This window comes from Leuciscus leuciscus (genome assembly GCF_965113295.1).
Source record: "Leuciscus leuciscus genome assembly, chromosome: 1".
Lineage (NCBI taxonomy): Eukaryota > Metazoa > Chordata > Actinopteri > Cypriniformes > Leuciscidae > Leuciscus > Leuciscus leuciscus.
The window spans coordinates 72885913-72905581 of NC_138725.1; the positions used below are offsets into that span (position 1 = coordinate 72885913).

At 37.4% G+C, this 19669-nt stretch overlaps 2 protein-coding genes across 4 annotated transcripts in view; both read left to right on the forward strand.

The window, feature by feature from the left end:
• LOC309476880 (uncharacterized protein) overlaps positions 1–3291 on the forward strand; it is a gene marked incomplete at its 5' end in the record, with an annotated part of 38157 nt that extends 34866 nt beyond the window's left edge. The window contains one exon of the mRNA XM_082140021.1: positions 50–3291. Coding sequence (XP_081996147.1) covers positions 50–624 — 575 coding nt within the window. The 3' untranslated portion in view covers positions 625–3291. The remainder of the gene's footprint in view (positions 1–49) is intronic.
• The window catches only part of LOC309509895 (uncharacterized protein), a 328406-nt gene that overhangs the window by 116506 nt on the left and 192231 nt on the right, over positions 1–19669 (forward strand). The window contains exons 1-4 of one of the 3 annotated variants that reach the window (XM_082184868.1): positions 4574–4690; positions 7826–8074; positions 10067–10183; positions 18509–18634. The exons of the other annotated variants lie outside the window; for them this stretch is intronic. Coding sequence (XP_082040994.1) covers positions 7863–8074; positions 10067–10183; positions 18509–18634 — 455 coding nt within the window. The 5' untranslated portion in view covers positions 4574–4690; positions 7826–7862. Of the gene's footprint in view, positions 1–4573; positions 4691–7825; positions 8075–10066; positions 10184–18508; positions 18635–19669 lie in introns of those variants that run through there. 3 annotated transcript variants of the gene reach the window in all.

A 19669-nucleotide genomic window follows, 5' to 3' on the forward strand; every position in this document is an offset into this window, starting at 1 on the left:
GTTTTGTTGTTGTAAATGTTGCTGTACTAATGTGTGTTCTTGTGTTCAGATGCCGTTGATCTCACACTGGATCCAAACACAGCTACCACTCTCCTCGTTCTGTCTGAGCAGAACAGAAAGGTGACGCTTGTGGGACAGAAGCAGCCGTATCGTGATCATCCAGAGAGATTTGATGGGTCTCTTCATCAGGTTCTGTGTGGAGAGAGTCTGACTGGACGCTGTTACTGGGAGGCTGAATGGAGTGGAAATAATACTAAAATATCAGTGTCATATAAAGGAATAAACAGGAAAGGAAAGAGTTATAACTCTATGTTTGGATGTAATGAGAAGTCCTGGAGTCTGTATCGCTCTGGTCACAGATTATCTGTCCGTCACAATAATAACTCCACTGATGTTTCTGCTGGTTCAGGATCCTGTAAGAGAGCGGGAGTGTTTGTGGACATGTCGGCCGGCACTCTGTCCTTCTACAGCGTCTCTGACACACACACACTCACACACTTACACACATTCAACACCACATTCACTGAACCCCTCTATGCTGGATTTAGACTTGATATTTGTAACACATCAGTGTCTCTGTGTCGCATTAAACAACACACACACACAAACACACGCATTGACTGACACACGTAAAACACTCACACACATTCACTGAACCCCTCTATGCTGAATTTAAACTTAATGATTTTAAATCTTCAGTGTCTCTGTGTCATATTAAACAACAAACACACACACAAAACATACATTCAACAACACATTTGCTGTGTCCCAATTCATAGGCTGCATCCTTCGAAGGCTGTATTCAAAGACCGAATGCGTAACAGCTCTGTGACAAAGGCTGTCCCTATTCAAAGGCTCCTCCAAACGTGTCGTCCTTTTCCCAAGCAATGACGGATACAACAGATGGATTCCTTACGGCCCAGACTATCCCAAGATTCATTGCCTGCTAGTGACGATAGGGTTTTTTGGGGTTTTTTTTGAGAAAATGCCGGATTAGTAAATACTTATTCCACTACGTTGTTACCAAATATTTGGCATATCTAACGATACAAATGTTACAAAAACACTTTAAATTGGTTTAAATGTTGACATCTTACTAGGATGCAATTTTATAAATAGTTTATACTTTTTATTATGTACATTAATGGACCTTGGTGAACATATTTAGACAGCTTGTGAACCCTGTTTTGTTTTCAGGTAGTTGAATATAACTTAAAGTCCAGTACAAACGACACTTCAACTTGTCAACAGCAGCCGTCACAGTTGCTAGGCGACAAGAGCAATCCTCTAGTCTAGACCATTCCATTTGACAAACGCTTGGTCTGACCTTTGCAGCCTTTGAAGGATGCAGCCTCTGAATTGGGAAACAGGCTCCTGTAAGAGAGCGGGAGTGTTTGTGGACGTGTCTTTCTACAGCGTCTCTGACACACACACACTTACACATATTCAACAACCCATTCACTGAATCCCTCTGCGCTGGATTTAGACTTGCTACTTATAACTCTTCAGTTTCTCTGTGTCACATTAAACAACGGACACTTACATACTGACTGACACACACACATAACTGACTGACACACACACACACACACACACACTGACACACTCTCACAACTGACTGATACACACACAACTGACACACTCTCACAACTGACTGATACACACACAACTGACTCACACACACTTACACACATTCACTCTCTGTGCTGGATTTAGACTACCTTATTCAAACTTTTCAGTGTCTCTGTAACATTAAACAACAGACACGCACACACACACTGACACGTGCAAACAAACACTGACACAAACACACACTCAGACATGCGCAAACACACACACACATACACAGACTGACACACAAACACACACACTCTTGACTGACATGCGCAAACACACACACACTGAGTGACACACACACACACACAATCATGAGTTTAGACAAATTATGGTGATTTCCATCCCAAGTTAGAGGGCTAAAACTAAAAATCAAGTCAGGAATCTCGATGTGATTCTGGAGTCAGACCTTAGTTTCTGTAGTCGTGTCATAGCAATAACTAAATCAGCATACTATCATCTGAAAAATATTGCAAGAATTAGATGCTTTGTTTCCAGTGAAGACTTGGAGAAACTTGTGCATGCTTTCATCACCAGCAGGGTGGATTATTGTAATGGACTCCTCACTGGCCTTCCCAAAAATACCATAAGACAGTTGCAGCTCATACAGAACGCTGAGCAGAACCAGAACATATGAACACATCACACCAGTCCTCAGGTCTTTACACTGGCTCCCAGTTACATTTAGTATTGATTTTAAAGTATTACTGGTATATAAATCACTCAATGGCCTAGGACCTCAATACATTGCAGATATGGTCACTGAATATAAACCCAACAGATCACACGGATCATTAGGATCACATCAGCTAGAAATACCAAGGGTTCACTCTAAGTATGGCGAGTCGGCTTTTAGCTATTATGCCAGCCACAGCTGGAACCAGCTTCCAGAAGAGATCAGATGTGCTCCTACAGTGGTCACATTCAAATCCAGACTCAAAACACTTCTGTTTAGCTGTGCATTTACTGAATGAGCACTGTGCCGCTGTTCGTCCGACTGATTACACTGTATTTTATTTCTGCATCCTCCTTTTGATTCGAAACTGTTTATCTATGTATCATCTTTTTACTCTTTTAATTCTTTTATACCTATATCATCTTTTTATTCTTTTAATTCTTTTTATAACCGTTTTAATTCCGTTTAAAATCCTTGTTTTTATTTTTTAAGATTTTATTTATTTTTTGGTAAAAAGATTTTAGTATTTTGTTTTCTGGGTGGAAGAGGTTGAGAGGAGGGAGAGCGATAAGGGTGTGGTTTTTAAGCCTTTTGGGCTTTAGACATCTCTGGTGGGACCAGGAAGATTTGTCTTCAAGGGTACTGTTTAAACACAATTACCCAACAAATATTTTGGAGTAGTCATTCCCTCCGTGTGAGGAAGATCCGTGTAGATCCGCTCTGATGACAACAAAGTCGAACTTTAAGTGGGAGCACTAAAGCCATAAATGGCAGGCAGTGAATCTGTGTGCAAACACCCCCACGAGAGTGAAGAGACACTAGATGCAACCTGACTCTTCATTTATTCCACTCCAGATAGGGTTTAAATACGATTGTTAGTTTATTTCTTATGCATATGCTGTGATTGTTTTATTATTTTAATTCCTTTTCTGTGTAAAGCACTTTGACTTACCATTGTATATGAAATGTGCTATATAAATAAACTTGCCTTGCCTAAAACAGATTCCCCTTGAGACCTTTTGACCTGATACTGAAACACAGTACTGAATTCACTCACTGAATGTTATTCACACTCACACTATTGATGTTATCAGATATTGTGTATTATCAGTTTAAAACTTAATACTAAATTGTACTTTATAAAAGTTGTATATTGTTATTCCCTTCAAATGTGACTAACAACCCACTCACACCCAGTAGGAATTTGTCTTTGTGAACAGTGATACATATTTAGGAATAGCTTTAGGTATAGATATAGGTTTGAATTTGGCCTGTCACATGTCCTGATCCATCCATCCAACCAAGCAACCATGAATGCACACACACCTTTTTAAATTGAACACAAAATAAGATATTTTGAAGAATTCTGGTAAGTTGACGGCAGCCTTAAAATATAGTGACTACTCAAAACAAACAACTGCCAGACAATTGTATAATGTGTAGGTCTATATAGGCCAATTTTTATTTGAGTAAATGTAGCTCATATGGAGAGAGTTGGCTAGTTGTCATCGTTTTACTCCAGATCCTTGTTCTACAAAGATGTACTGTATATTTGTGTAGATGGATAGTTATATTTACAATCAAGACAAAAATACTTTTTCCCCTGCATAAACCATGGTTCATGTTAAGGCCAGTGTTGGATTATTTATGTTGTATTACCTGGATTTTAATAATATGTAATAATATATAAAATATCCTCATAATTGTGAATCTAAGGAATTTAATAACTATACCGTGAAAGACTATCTCCAGAAATCCCTAGTTATTTTCTTCATCTGAAACGCATAGATGATTGTGTCCAAAACCAATTCATAACTTTAGGTTGTTACAAATAGGCTAATAATAATAATAATAATATTTTAAATTTAGTTTTGCAATCAATCCTCGTTTTATTGCATTCATGAATACATCACAAACATCACACTTTTTTTTTAATGCTCAAAATACAAGTAGGCTAATAAAAAACAAAACAGTTTTGACAACTTACTGTCATGCTCTTCTGTCAGAACCATGAACTCTTGACTTGTCTGTGAAATTGTACACATCAGAACTTAGGTGTCCCAAATTTACCAAATAGTTTCCTTCAATTTGAAAAGTTAATTATAACATAGCCTATTTATGTATTTATTCATTTCTAGAACAAATAATTGATGAAAAAAAAAAAAAAAAACTTTTTATTTGTTTTATTTTAAGTGTCACTAGACCGAGTCCTAGTTCAGTGCAGTATCCAGTAGGTAAAGCACGTAGTAGTCCATCGTCATCACGTTCAGCCTGAGGCGCGCGGTTTGTTGTTAGCGGGAACAGAGTCTCATAAAGTGAAACCGGAAGCAGTGTGTGTGTGTATTCACACATCCAAAGCAGCGCAGTATTCAGAATCAGAAAATAACTTCACATGTTATGGTAAGTTCGTTTTAACGTTTCATAGCTGTAATAATTATTGAAGTAAAATAATGACAAATATGTTTTTGAAACAAAAAAGCTTGTTGAATTGCATTACTCGAAAAAATATGCATTGCATTAACCCTGCTTGCATTTTAAAGCATTGTATTTTCAGGGCTTGCATTTTTATGGGCTGAAATTCAACATGGTTGTATATTTAAGCTGTGAATATTTCAATTCAAAACATTTCACACACGTTTTCATTATTAAATATTCAATAATCCATATTCACCTTTCAGATTTCACTTCCAAAATGGTCATTCTGTTTAAAAATACAACCTATAATATTCGACAGGCAATTTTCGGTCCATTTTATTTCGCTTTACAAATTCGCATCCACAAATTCAGTGGTCCAAATTCGACAGAAAATTCAACATTTGTCATCCGGGAACGGCAGGAATATCAGTAGATTGCCGATTGACAATCTCCATAGCTGTTAGTCGGTCTCACCAGCAGGGGGTGCAAGCGGCTGTTGACGAAGAAAACTATAAAGCAACGGGTGAGAGACTCATTCATTCGTTGAATTACAGAAATGGAGCGAGCAGTAGTAGGCTATTTGTGATTATTATCAGGGTGATGAATTGTGATGATTATTATATGGAAAAGCTGATAAAGACACAAAAGCTGTGTTTACATTGAAGTCTTCACTGTTTTGTAACGTTACATGTAAGTTTTGCACAGCTTTCTCTGTTGTGACCGAGATTATGTTATTCCCCGATGCTGATGTACAGATCAAACGTCAAAACTGAGGTAGTAGACATATATTTCTCTCGGTTGTTTAGTTTTCTTAACTTTATATTGCGGCGCTGTTCTGCAGAACTGGGGATCCCCTCAATCACTCTCCAGGATTCCCCTGCGGTCTCAGGACACTCAAAGTAACTCAATGGACAAAATACAGTGATATAAAAGACCAAACTCCCACCTCATTGGGGATGAGGGCTATATTAATAGGCTAACGTTACAGGCAAGCAGATGGACCAGAATATGAACATAACATGCAAAGCTTCACGTTAAGTGTTTCCCAGTGATATACTGGCATAAGTTCGCCTGACACTGGATATTCACACATTTAGGGACCATCTCTAAAGTTGCATATGACATTGATACACACGTTTCTAACTTCAATAGCATTTGAAGAGAATCATGACTTACAGTCATAAAACCAACTGTAAGTTTTCATGTAGTGCCAGACATGATGCACAATCTGTAAAAATGCATTAAGTGACCAGGTGTAAACAGGCACTTGCACATTAAGCCGCCTTGCACTGCACACGAAATGACAGCCATTGGTCCTGAAGTCATTCATTTCCGTTCATTCCGACACGATCATTCCGATCATGTATTGAGGGTCAATTGTTTTGTTTGGATATATTCATACATGCATTATGACCAGTGGTTAAAGTGGGATTTGGCAGGTGGGGGAGCAATACTTTTTGGGACAAGAGTGTCACTGTGGCACCAAGTATCACAATACTTATTTACTTCACCGCAGCCCTGATATACGCTCAACGCCTAGAGAATACCCATAATGCACTTTGAGAGTCGGAGATGGCGCCGCAGCTGAATCAATCATCCATCCATTTTCCAAACCGTGCTGATCCAGCATATTATCATACAGATATAAATTCCTTTTTAATTGATTATTAAACTGTTTAATTACGGTTTATACATGTTAGTTTCCATAGCAGAGTTCAGAATAAATCTTTTCATTACTACTGGAGCTGCCAGTTTGCCAGGTTTCAATTGATTATTTAACAGCAAGCTCAAACTATGCAAAAATCAGCAGCCCTTCCGGCGAACTCAGTGTCCAAATACACACTCTTTTTCATTCACTCCTTCAACTGGACTATATTAGTGGAGTGATGTAGGGAATAGTGAATGAGGGTATAAGGAGTGATTTTGAACTCAGCACATCTCTGCTAAAACTAACTTAACTTTAACACGCTCCGAGAACCCTCTAGTGTTCAGGAGCATTTCCTTTGTGTTGTGGCTTGTTTTCATTTTGTTGTGAACTTATGTTTCCTTTTAAATTTCTTTGTGTTGTGCACTACTTGGTCACCATACTTAACCATTTTTACACCAGACCTATTTTTATTTAAAATATCCATTCTCACCATAATCTTACATTTCATCTGTACATTTGACCTATACCACATTAATTATTTTTTTTTAATGCCAAAAATGAAAATGTAACAAGTACAACAGGAACAATAAAAAAACAAGACATAGATCACGAAAAATATACAAACAAAATAGAGTGCCAGAGGAAAGAAAAAAAATATACAAGGTTAAACATTGAAAGCAATCTTTGACTTTTCAAAGACTTTTTGTTTTTTATGCCCATCAAAGATTAAGAACAAAATGGTTATTGAATTTGTCATCCGTAATCAAAATCCCTTCAACTGAAATAGAAGTGTTTTACAAAGATAATAGGACTATAAGCTTGCTCTCCTTTCAAGAGAGTTTTTATACCACTAGGAATGATGTTGAATACAATATTATATTCCTTTAACAAAGCCCAAAAACAAATTTTCTGGAGAATTCTGGAAATTAATAAAACTGACCATTGTCATCCATCAGCTGATTAACAATATATATGTTATTTAAATACCATCTCTCAAAAAATATTCCACATTAATTATCTGTGCCAGAATCTCATCTGTAGAAAGGCCAACACACGACCAACCCCATTTAGGACCCCCAAATTTATTGTTATACTTTAAAATAATACTTAATAATAATTTCCAAAACGTAACTAATGATTGTTGCTGGTTGTGCTGTAAGTCGCAATTAAAAAAGAAGAATAAATTGCATTAAAAAAATGCATAAAACAGTCTGTATGAAAACAGATAGAAGCAAGAGCAAAGTCTGTATTTTATTAATCACAAACAAAACACCAACATCTTACATGTTGCTAAACAATAAACTCATTCAGTAATCCAGGTTTTTCGTAAATGTCCAAAATCACATTTTGAAGCACTCAGTGAAGTGAATTAGTGGTACTATTAAAACGATACCCGTAAAACCCACTAATTCATTTTTAATTTTAATTTCATGTCAAAATTCAGTGTATATGTTCTCTTCATCCACATACAGGCCTGAAATCAAACCTCTCATCTAGCAGGAAGAGAAGATGTCGGCCAGTGAAATGAGTGTGTGTGAGGAGAGAGAGAAGCAGAAGTCGGCCTGTGGAATGAGTGTGTGTGAGGAGAGCGAGGAGGAGGCTTCGGTTCACATTCAGAGAGCAGCATCTCCAGAGTTCAGCTGTGTGTCTATGAAGAGTGACATCTCCATTGGTCTGCCGCCTGATCTCAGCGATGGACCTGCTGTGACCTCTGACCCTGTGTGAGTAGTGGAAGTGAAATTATTGAATGAAACATGGTGAATCACTCACTGAGGTTTTCTCTGAAAAGTAAATCACTTTAAAAGACAAAAAGAAAAGATGCTGGTCACCCACTGAAGTCCCAGTGAAGTGATTTAATGATCAGAGGATGGTGTCAGGTGACTTATATGTGAGACAATATGTGTAGCTGTCTTCACAACAACACAGACACAGGTCAGCTCCTTGAAACAGATGTTTTCATTCTTAGGCTCGTCTTGTTTACACCGTGAGAACTGTATTCATAAATGAACATAGCACAAACACATCAGCAGATATACATAGTCAATACATAGCAATAGATTGTCTGCTTCCAATGCTAATCTGCTTTAGTCATGTTTTCAAGACATTAAACAAGTGAAACAAATACCTCGTTGGCTACTTTTTATGAAAAGAGGTCATTGAGTCTTTAGTTTTACGTAAAATCCTCTTTGCTGTCCTTTTGACATAAGAATCACTGATTTTTAAACTTAAATGCAACTTAGCAAAACCTCGTGAGGCGTCGCTCATCATCAGTCCATCGGAGGCGACGCAGTAGTTCGTCATTTCCACTAAAGTGAAGCATTCTTGCACCTTAAGTTTTAAAGAGCAACAAATTAATTTACATCACATTCACATTTTAAATTGTACCTCAAATAGATGAATGCATGAAACTGTGGATTTAATTATACATGAATTAATTATGAAACAAATGCACAGAACATCTGCATAACAGCACTTACAATATGATGTACAGATTTTTAGAGACTTTATCAAGACTTAAAATAAACATCCACTGCTGTGATTGGGTGACAGTTTTGCATATTAAAATAATTTTTAACGTTCGCACCATTACATGTGTGGAATCTGAAAACGTCTGATGCTGAAAAATATATCGTTACATCCAGTGTTGGGGAGTAACACATTACAAGTAACTTGAGTTACGTAATCAATTACTTTTTTCAAATAACTAGTAAAGTGACTCATTACTTTGTTACTTAAAATATCTGAGTTATTTTTTCAAATAAATTACGCAAGTTGTTTTGTTTTTCCATTTATTGACAGACAGCTCGTCTGTCCTCATGTTGAGAGAAATCATGTGCAGAGGCGTTGTGTGCGCTGGGTTTATTCCAGTTCTAGACTAATGTGAACAGGCATTTACTCATCTCACAGATTCAGTATCACTCAACATTAATAAAAACGGTGAAGTGCAATCTCAGAATATTATGGAAACCTGCAATAATTAAAGATATTAAATTACACAAATATACTTTGTATTTTATCTATTTAATTATTTATTTTCAGTTTTTGTATTTATTATTTATTACCATTTATATGATTTATTATTATATTATTGTTAAAGTTAGTGCGTCGAACTTTCTTCTCTTGCAATCTATTCTTCTTCATTCCAGAATGGAAAAATAACTTTATTAACTAAATAAAAAATTTTATCTGCACCCTCTACTATACTGTTGTGATTTTGCATTTCTTTCAGCCTGAGGCTTATTCATTTCACCTTTGGTGTGAAAGTGCTTTTACATTTGCCAAAAATGAAAATATAAAACATGTTTTTTTGTATCAATTTTTCGAAACACAAATTATGATTTATCAAAGGTCCAATCAAGACTTTGCATATCCAAAAAAGTAAAAGGACTTTTTGTTTGAACTGCAGGTGCATTTGCAAAAAGGACTGCAGGTGAATTTTTAGGATTTGGAGTAATATTCACATAATACACATATTATGCTGCTGCAGGAGCCTCATCAGTTTCTTGGAAGGTCTTTAGAAGAGACTGATGAGAACAGTAAAAAACACATGTATCAGTTGTGGCCAATTAATGCTTCCCCGCCATTGACGGAATCCGCCATCATTTAAGAGTTCAGTGTTCATTTAATAGAACATACAGATACACTTTAAAAAAGAAATTTGAAATATGAATGTCTTTTTCAGCCTTTTTGTCTTATAATGTATTTTTCATCAGCAAGAAGAGAAAGAGAGCAGCATCTCCGATATCTAGCTGTGTTTCTATGAAGAGTAACAACTCCATTGGTCTGCCGCCTAATCTCAGTGATGGACCTGCTGTGACCTCTGACCCTGTGTGAGTATCATGTGCAACTCTATAATTCAGTCCCTGAATTCAGAAATTGAGAAGTGCCCTTTGACCCTCTCTGAGTGTAAACATGTAGGGTGGAACATTAAACACAAAACCAAGATTGTACAGAAAGATTACAAAAAACTTTTATTTCTGCATTAAAGGTCCTTAGCCTTTATTCTTTAGAAAGAAAAATGTACTACCAAGTACGTCACACTAATATTAATCATGATGTAAAGAACATTTACTGTAAATAAAGAATCAGCAAAGCCATTGATAAATATTATAATTTTTTATTTTTATTATTTTGTTAGCGCTTCTCACTGTCATTTCTCTTTCGGATGCCCATGACAACAATCCTTTAAATATACAGGTCATTATAAAAGCCTTTTGATATATTGAATGTTCAGGAATTCATACAACAAAATATTCTGGGGGCCATGAAACTTTTGTGAAAATTATAAATAAATAAAAATGCTGGCGGGGAAAGAGTTAAAGAGACCATTACCTATTCATTTTCCATGCTGCCGATGTATAAATGTAGGCTAAGCATGAGTCTGATAGACACAAAGATATAAGTTGTAAGCAGGAATTAGAATATAAACATGGAGAAAATAAACAATTTAAATACAGTTCACTCTCCATCCAGACACAGGCCGTGATGATACTGTTCCTCCGTTCTCTGACCACACAACATCACTTAACTGGGCTAAACACTAGTTGCACTAGTACATGTGTATTTGAAAGTGTAAGGCCTGCCCATCGGTCCAACAACAGTTTCCGATAAGCGGATTAAGGTTTACTGCGCGTTACTGTCTTTTCATCACGGTAAAGTAATTTAGTTATAGTTCCAATTGTTCCAAATAAACTTTTATCGGACTCCATTTTATCACGACCTCGAGTTTAGGTTGGAATGCCAACAGGTTATCAGTCATTTTTATTATAGTTTAGCTACACATTTGATTATTCTATTCAACTCTTAACTTTATATTTTACCCGTTCATTAGGAATCTATGATTTAATGATTTGAGGTCCTCGCGCCAGCCGTTTAACACGGGTCTCACGATCACAAACTCGTCAGTTTTGGTCACTAAATAGAGGTAATTAGCTAATATCTTAGATGGCCACATTCACACTTACTCTATCTAAGATATGTCGTATAGCCCCCATGGATCTGCATACACTTGAATTAAAATACAATTTTCTCTAGTCAGAGGTCATGACCACTACTACAGATACAAGCCGACCAATTTTACTTCTCTGGTAGTAGCTTTGGTTTGGTCATGCCATGGTTTCCCACGTACACTTAGCTAGAGTAACGCTACATTAAAACAGAGGTAAGACTCGCCCTATTTAGTTTGGTCGAGCAACATGTTGCTGTCCTAAACGGAAATTCCCTTTTTAGTCTTACAGCCCAAGTACACTTGAATTAGTGCCAAAAATTAGCCGGAACTCTAAAATCACAGTTGGTGTGCCCTATGCTCCACTCAAAACTGGACTTTAGTCTGTTACTAACCTGACTCAGATTTGCGGTAACATACGCATTCGCGTAATCTACTTTGGAAAATAATTTTAGAGCAAGTCGGAATGAAATCAAATGTAACAATTTCTTATGTCAGGTTTCTGATATTTCATATCAATTTCTTATGTCATGATATGTTTCATGCCAATTACATAATCAATTCAAAAGATAATCAATACAAAACATCAAATGCTCAGAGATAAAGAGTAAAAGATTTATGCCTGACTCAAGAAAATATTATAGGCTACATAATGTTGAGTGTCTGAAAGACATTCAGCATTATGGGCTGATCTAATTACAAATCGCCCTGAGCCTCTTGAGGCATTTCTTTAAGTACTCAGACCGGGGCAGAAACATCTTTCAAATGGAAACATTTGCTAACAATGGGAATTTGCATTAATCACGGTCTCCAGAGTTTACACCTTTTGAGGACAGGATGTCATTTGCATGAAAGACCCACCCTCCTCTGTAAGCAAGATATCTCTAAACTCCTAAAACCTTTATTAGCTTTTGGTGTACTTCTGTGGGGATGAGACCTTTGTACCATTCACACTGAGAGATTTCAAATGGTACCAAACATGTATAGTGTTGTTGTATGATAAGTAAGGGATAATGTATAGCGAGGCGGTTGTTATAGCGAATAACAACCCCGACAGGCTGAACAGGACCCTGACGCAAAGCGGAGGGGTCTTGAATCAGCCTGAAGGGGTTGTTATTCGCTATAACAACCGCCTCGCTATACATTATCCCGCTTATTACATGGCTACCTACAAAATAAATAAATAATTTGACACAAATTATTTATTTAAAAAGGAGTTTATTGATTTTAAAACGATTGTATTGCTTCCGCTAAAGAAAATAGTCCGTTCCGCGTCCATTACAATGCTCTGTTTTTCATGGCAATGGTGTGTTATACTTCGCAGTGGTCTGTTATCAAGAAATAACAGACCGCATTCTACATTGGAATTCAACCAAACCATGTAATAATTGTTCATATTAAACCATCTCGATTTTTGGGTGAATTTGGGTGATCTCAGCATGAGGGAGAGAAGGAATGGGGGAAGAGGGGGTCAAGGGAAAGCAATGTAGATTAGGACGATACTGAGGTGAGACATGCGTCTAGGATGGGGATGTAAATTTCACAAGAGAGAGTTCAAAATGTTAATTTCCAGAAAGTCCTTTGTCTTTTTGGGGAGTGGTGGTTCCTCAACCAGACTGCCCGGCAGTGAATTAACTATGATCTGCCCCCTCAAAGCCATGAAAAAATAATGCATTAAAAAAATACTATGGAAGTCAATGGGGTACATCAACTGTTTGGCTACCGACATTCTTCACCATATCTTCTTTTGTGTTCAGCAGAAGACAGAAATTCATACAGGTTTGAAACAACTTGAGAGTGAGTAAATGATGACAGAATTTTCATTTTTAATGAAATGTGCCCCCTCAAGCAGTGATGACAAAATAAACAATTGCCATTAGTTGCGTTACTGTATGGTTATTTAATAATGAGTTAAACAATTATTATGTGCCCCCTCAAATAAGGTCATGACACAATGATGTCACAAATCATTAACTAATATATGAATATACATTTACACTAACAGTGCCATCCTTATTCACCTCTGGTACAAAAACCAAAGATACAAATTATTTGTCGTTCTTTTATTTTTATTTATATAAATAAACATATATATGCACAAACATACCTGTAAAGACACACATAAGGCATGTTTACATGTAAAATAGGGCACGTCCATAAGCTAATGCTAATCGAAGAATATATTGCGGCAAAAGCACCTAAATTGTGCCACTAATGAGTGTCCCATCAGAAACAAACCCTATACTGTAGTTCCGGGATGAAAAGTAGCTATGATTAAACATAAATAAAAGAACTATAAAAATCAGAAAACAGTTGGGATCAAATAAATATTATTAGTGGTGGTTATTAGTCTATTTTCCACGTTTGATTAGATCTGTGTAATTAATGGCAAAATAATCATGTGCCATTCCAATTATTTGTCACAAAGCTGCAGGTGGCAGATTATGATATTACAGTTTAAATTATGACAGTTATTATTAAATCACATGTTTTATTCAAATTTAGAGTACTTATTTATTTTTTTACGGTGACTGGTTAATTTAGTTTACCCCTAAATGTTAATTAATGCATTAACTATCAAACATGTACTGCTGTTACTCATGTATGAATAAGGATCGCTCTTCATTGGTTCATGATTAATTCATATCTTCACTAATCATGAATTCATGTTGAAGTCAGGGTTTCCGTTGTCCGGTAATTGCCGGACATTGGCCGGAAAAAAAATGAAATGTCCGACAAAATTAAATCTCTCCGGTCAAATTGTCCGATTAAAATTACCTAATAATCCCGCCCCCCTAACACAATCTGAATTGGAGAATAAGCCTAAAATGTATAAAACAAAAATACACCAACCTTTGGCTATGTTATAAAGGAACAGGCTCTACCGTTTGAAAGTTATTAAACAACATCGCATGCTGCATTTCAAATAAAGCGCACGCCTAAAACGGCTGTAATATAGACCTAAACAACGAACGAATGAGTGAGACGTTTCAAATATGGCCAGGCCCAGGCAGACTAGCCGTAAAAGCTTTTTTCAGAGGCCAGACGCGACGGACGATGGTGAATCAGGAACGCCTGAAGCCTCAGATGTCCAGACAGCTCCACCACCACCGGAGAAAAAGCAGAATCGGATCAAGACGAAGCAGCGAAGTCGCCTTGCGGAGAACAAGGTTACGCGGCTTATGCGCATTGCAAGTTGTGGAGAGACACTATAGCCGCGTTTCCATTAGGCTACCCTTCAAATTGCGCAAATTGAAATTGCGAATTAAAAATAGGCTACGCACAATGGAAACACGTTAATTTCGCAAAAACTCCCGTTTATCGCAAGAACGTTTTTATGCTCGCATGAGGTGGTTTTTCAGGCAATTCGAAAAAGGAATATTTCGCAAAACTGCAATGGAAACAGTTTTTGCGCATTTGCAGTCACCTGACTTAAAAGACTTTGAGGTCCATGTATAGCTACTCAAATAATAATAATTTTATATTATTTTATTATATTATAACATTTAATAAGCTATAGCCTATTTAGAAGACGCTTTTATGCAAAAAAAGGAACAAAGCTGAGTGTGGAGCGCGCACTGCATGGCACGGAGGCGCGGGCGTGACCACTTGCATTTTCCTATTAACAGTGGAAACAACTTAAAATACTCTATCATTTCTGGTCATACAGAAAATAATAATACATTATTCTCAACTACTTTTATTTGTGTAAACTCACAATAACAAGAAAACGTTGTGCTTTTGTAAAATAAAATAAAACAATCAGACGCACATTCATGATCTCCATAAACTGGAGCGCGAGAACTGAAACAAAATATAGCATATGTAGGCTAAAGCTTGAAATGTCCACTTTAAAACGAACAAATTCGAATCGAAAGCTAATACCTTCTGATTATGTACCTAATCCGTATGAAAGGTGCATTTCTCTCTAAAAGCGCATCTGCTTAACAGCGGAGATGGAGATATGATTTTAGCCGACACTTAGAAAACAATAGTTTATTCATAATATTAATGGCTCTTCTCATTCAGCACTGCGGGAAAAACATCAATTCCAGGTTCTAATTTGGCCTTTGAAAACCAGTAAAATCGACATGTTTTCCATATTAATTTGTGAATATTTTAAATGTTTAATAAAGGGGCAAAAAGTCATAAACAAAAATCAGAAAATGCGTCGGTATTTACTTTTTTGCGCAGCAGTTTGTGTAGCCAGTTCAAATAAAAATTTTGGTGTTCAACTTTGCGTTTTAAAAAGACAACAACCGTTCATTTTTCGTTTTTCAATTACGGGTTAAAAAAGGAAAAACGAATGGACAAAAGTAGCCTACATGGATCGTTTGGACAGAATACGAGACAGAGTTCTTTATTAAATTCATAAAAGAAACAATAATTAGCCTATAGGAATACTGGATTCTAAATCTCAAATAAATGCCACAATCAAAACCTCGGAGCAGAAATGAGGGCGAAACACCCAGAAACTCCTTATGTGTCGTCCGCAGTACAAGGGTCTTTCCCTGCCATTAATGCTTGGATAACACGCCACGTCTCCTTCCATTAATCATAATAATAATGTCTAATGCGGTGGCTGTGATATTATATAAACCAACGTCTGTTGCCGTGATTTTTTAAATGACTTATCGTGAGAGAAAAAAGGACGTTTAGTCGCATATAACATCGGTTAATGGAAACGCCGTCATTTCGCAATAGTTTTTTTATCGATATTTAGATAATAGCGCAAAACATTTGCGCAAATCTGTAATGGAAATGCGGCTATTTACACCGCGAGATATTCAGATATTTTATGTGGGGAAGGGGGGATTGGTTTGTTAAACTATGAATGTGAAACCATAGTAAAAACAATTGGCGTTGATTGACGCCAATCGGACGTTCATGTTTTTTTTTCCGTCTATTTGGAAGTTAGGCTAATAAACATGTTGCATTCTATACGGCCTGATTATGTCATTTTTTTAAGTTACATAGCCTGCCTCCAGTTTTCCTCAACTTGACTAATTAAGAGGCAATATTTGACCGGCAAATCATCAAAATGTCCGGAAAACGAAACCTCTGCCGGTCACTTTGACCGGCACCATTTTTTTCTAGCGGAAACTCTGGTTGAAGTAACTATTAATTCAGGTATTAATACATGATTATTCATGTACTGTTATTGTAAAGTAGGGGTGTCGCAATATACCGGTGTTGACGATAATCGTGATATTCAAAGCATGAAATATCGACATTGTGTTAATTTAGAGTGTGACAATATACCGGTATTGGCGATAACCACAATGTTTAAAATGAATAGGACTCTTATGATAACATGACACGTAAATACTCCAGCGCCAATACCTGGTTGACCTCTCAGGTGGCAGTATTGCACCCACTGACACCTGTCAAATAAGAAGACGACGCAGCGCTCGCCCACGCAGCTAGAGTGAAACACTCCGTCCACACCCGAAAAAAGTAAGCTCGCCAGTATTAAGAACAGAGTTCTTCGGCTTCAAAGAAAACAGCACCTTAAAGGTGGTCGCACACCGGACGAGAAGCGCAGCGCCACGTCTTTAAAATTCGAACACATTCTCTATGAGTGTACACACACCGGCGGCCGCGACGCCCAGAAACGGCTCAGGACCATGTTCAAAATCCTGCCGCGACACAGAGCGTCATTTACATCGTTTTATATTAAATTTACATTATATTTGTCTCAAATCATCGTAAATGACTTCACCCTGTGCTGCAATATACATTTAATTTTACATTAATTTACAGAAATCAGCTGCTTGAATGAAAATTGCTGATGTTATCGGATTTTCAGATGATATTCTCAATTCATTCAGTCAACGGATGCTCTGAGGTAAAGTGTTCAGATCACAGACTCAGCAACTATTATTTAATTTTTAAAATACAGTATAATCATAACATAGTACAGACATTATCTCAATTCCATAATGTCCTTAAACAATGATATTGCTGGCCATAAACTGAGACGCGCGTGCGTGTGCGATACCTCGAGTTGTCATAGCTCTTAGGCCTCTTACAGAGTCAACGCATCGTTACGCATACGCGCCTGCAAGGCTACGCATCGCTACGCTTCGGCCGCCATTATGCGTCTATGCGTAGCAAAATGTGTCGTCCCAGTTTTTGATACGCGACGCACCGTTGCATGCAATACTATGCGTTGTTGGTGGGGCCGATACTGCAAGTTGCTTGCGTCCGACGTGTAGACTATGAAAGGGAGCACGTTGCTCACGTTGCTCGCGTTGACTCTGTAAGAGCCCTTACAGAGTCAACGCATCGATACGCATACGCGCCTGCAAGGCTACGCATCGCTACGCTTCGGCCGCCATTATGCGTCTATGCGTAGCAAAATGTGTCATTCCAGTTTTTGATACGCGCCGCACCGTTGCATGCAATACTATGCGTTGTTGGTGGAGGCGATACTGCAAGTTGCTTGCGTCCGACGTGTAGACTATGAAAGGGAGCACGTCGCTCACGTTGCTCGCGTTGACTCTGTCAGAGCCCATAGACGCGACGCGGCTATTATTTTACTAGTCATGGAATGGGAAACGTGACATTAACTGTTAACAGGGGGTTTCTGTGTTCATATATTTAATAAAGGGTGATTATTAAAATTAAGAACCCCGTTTTCTTTACTCATCTTATTTTTGTATTTGTATTTGCACTTGATTTTTTTATTCAAATCTGCTATATCTGCATGACTTTATTGGCGCCGGTGCAACAATAGGTTTAAGAGCTTTTCAGTTCTTCAGGAAACCTTCAGACAGTGTTTTGCTTCAGTTTGAAACCAGATAAACTTCACATGCTTGTCTTCCTTCACAAGAATTTGCCGTAGATTGAGTACGCAAGAAGTAAAAAATGCATGTGCCTTGTCTATCAGTATCCTTATGTTTGTTGGGTAAAAAAGAAAGACTATATAAACAAAGTAAAAATGAATTTGACTGATAACTATGATAACCCAGTTGTATCGCTCTCATTCTGGAAGTGTTTCACATGCATAGTGGCTCTGGTTAGTTTTCTTAAATTTAATTTATAATTGGTTTAAGTATGCATTTTAAAGCAATACTGTTAACAATACCTATGTTTTCTTTTTAAAACTATAAGTTATACAAATTCTAGCATTGACAGGTGTTCATTTAATAGAGCATACAGATAAACTTTAAAGAAGCAATATGAAATATGAATGTCCTTTTCTCAGTATCATCAGCAAGAAGAGAAAGAGAGCAGCATCACCGATATCTAGCTGTGTGTCTATGAAGAGTAACCACTCCATTGGTCTGCCGCCTAATCTCAGTGATGGACCTGCTGTGACCTCTGACCCTGTGTGAGTATCATGTGCAACTCTGTATTTCAGTCCCCTGAATTCAGAAATTGAGAAGTGCCCTTTGACCTTCCCTGAGTGTAATCATGTAGGGTGGAACATTTTACACAAGAACCTAAGTTGTACATAAAGATTACAGTATATTATCTCTACATTAAAGTTCTTTAGCTAGAAATAATAAATCAACTGTTTTTTTTTTTTTTTTTTAAATAACAAGTACATCACAGTAATAATCATGATCTAAAAAAACATCAACTTTAATTCAGCAAGGCCTTTGATACATTTTTTTTTTTGTTGTTGTTTGTTTTTTAGTGCTTAAATATAAAGGTAAAAATATACAGGTCATTATTTGCCTTTAAATTCCTGCTGTGCATCATTAATCTACAGTATATAAGAAACGATATTGGTCTTAGAACAGAACCTTGAGAAACTCAAGAACACAAAATTGGGTTACATTTTACAGGGCTCTCAAGTTTTGAAAACAGGCAAGAGTGACATTCATGAAGGTGTGTGGGTAGGCCCAGCCGGCGGCATCACAGACCTCTTGAAGGGAAACCCCTGCTAGCAGGGCTTTAGAGGATGCCACTCTTCTAGTTGAGTGGGCTCTTATCAGGAGAGGCGAAGACAAATTGTGCGCCTCGTATGCTGAAGAAATAGCCTCTACTATTCACCTGCTGATAGTTTGCTTAGAAACAGGGGAACCCTTCTTAGGTGACCCAAAACACACAAGTAACTGATCCGACTTCCTCCAGCCCAAGGTTCTTCGAACATAGACCTCAGGGGCTCGGACCGGGCATAATATGTAGCTTCGCTTGTTCATCCGACACATGCGGTGGAGGATGGAGTGCCTGAAGAATTACAGACCGTGCCACATTTGTGGGCACCTTAAGCATATAGCCAGGTCTGGTGTGGAGAATGGCTCTTACTCTGCCGGGAGCGAACTTGAGGCAAGAGGGAGCAACAGATAGTGCCTGCAGGTCGCCAACTCTTTTTAGGGAAGTAATAGCAGGCAGGAAGGCTATCTTCAAAGATAAAAAA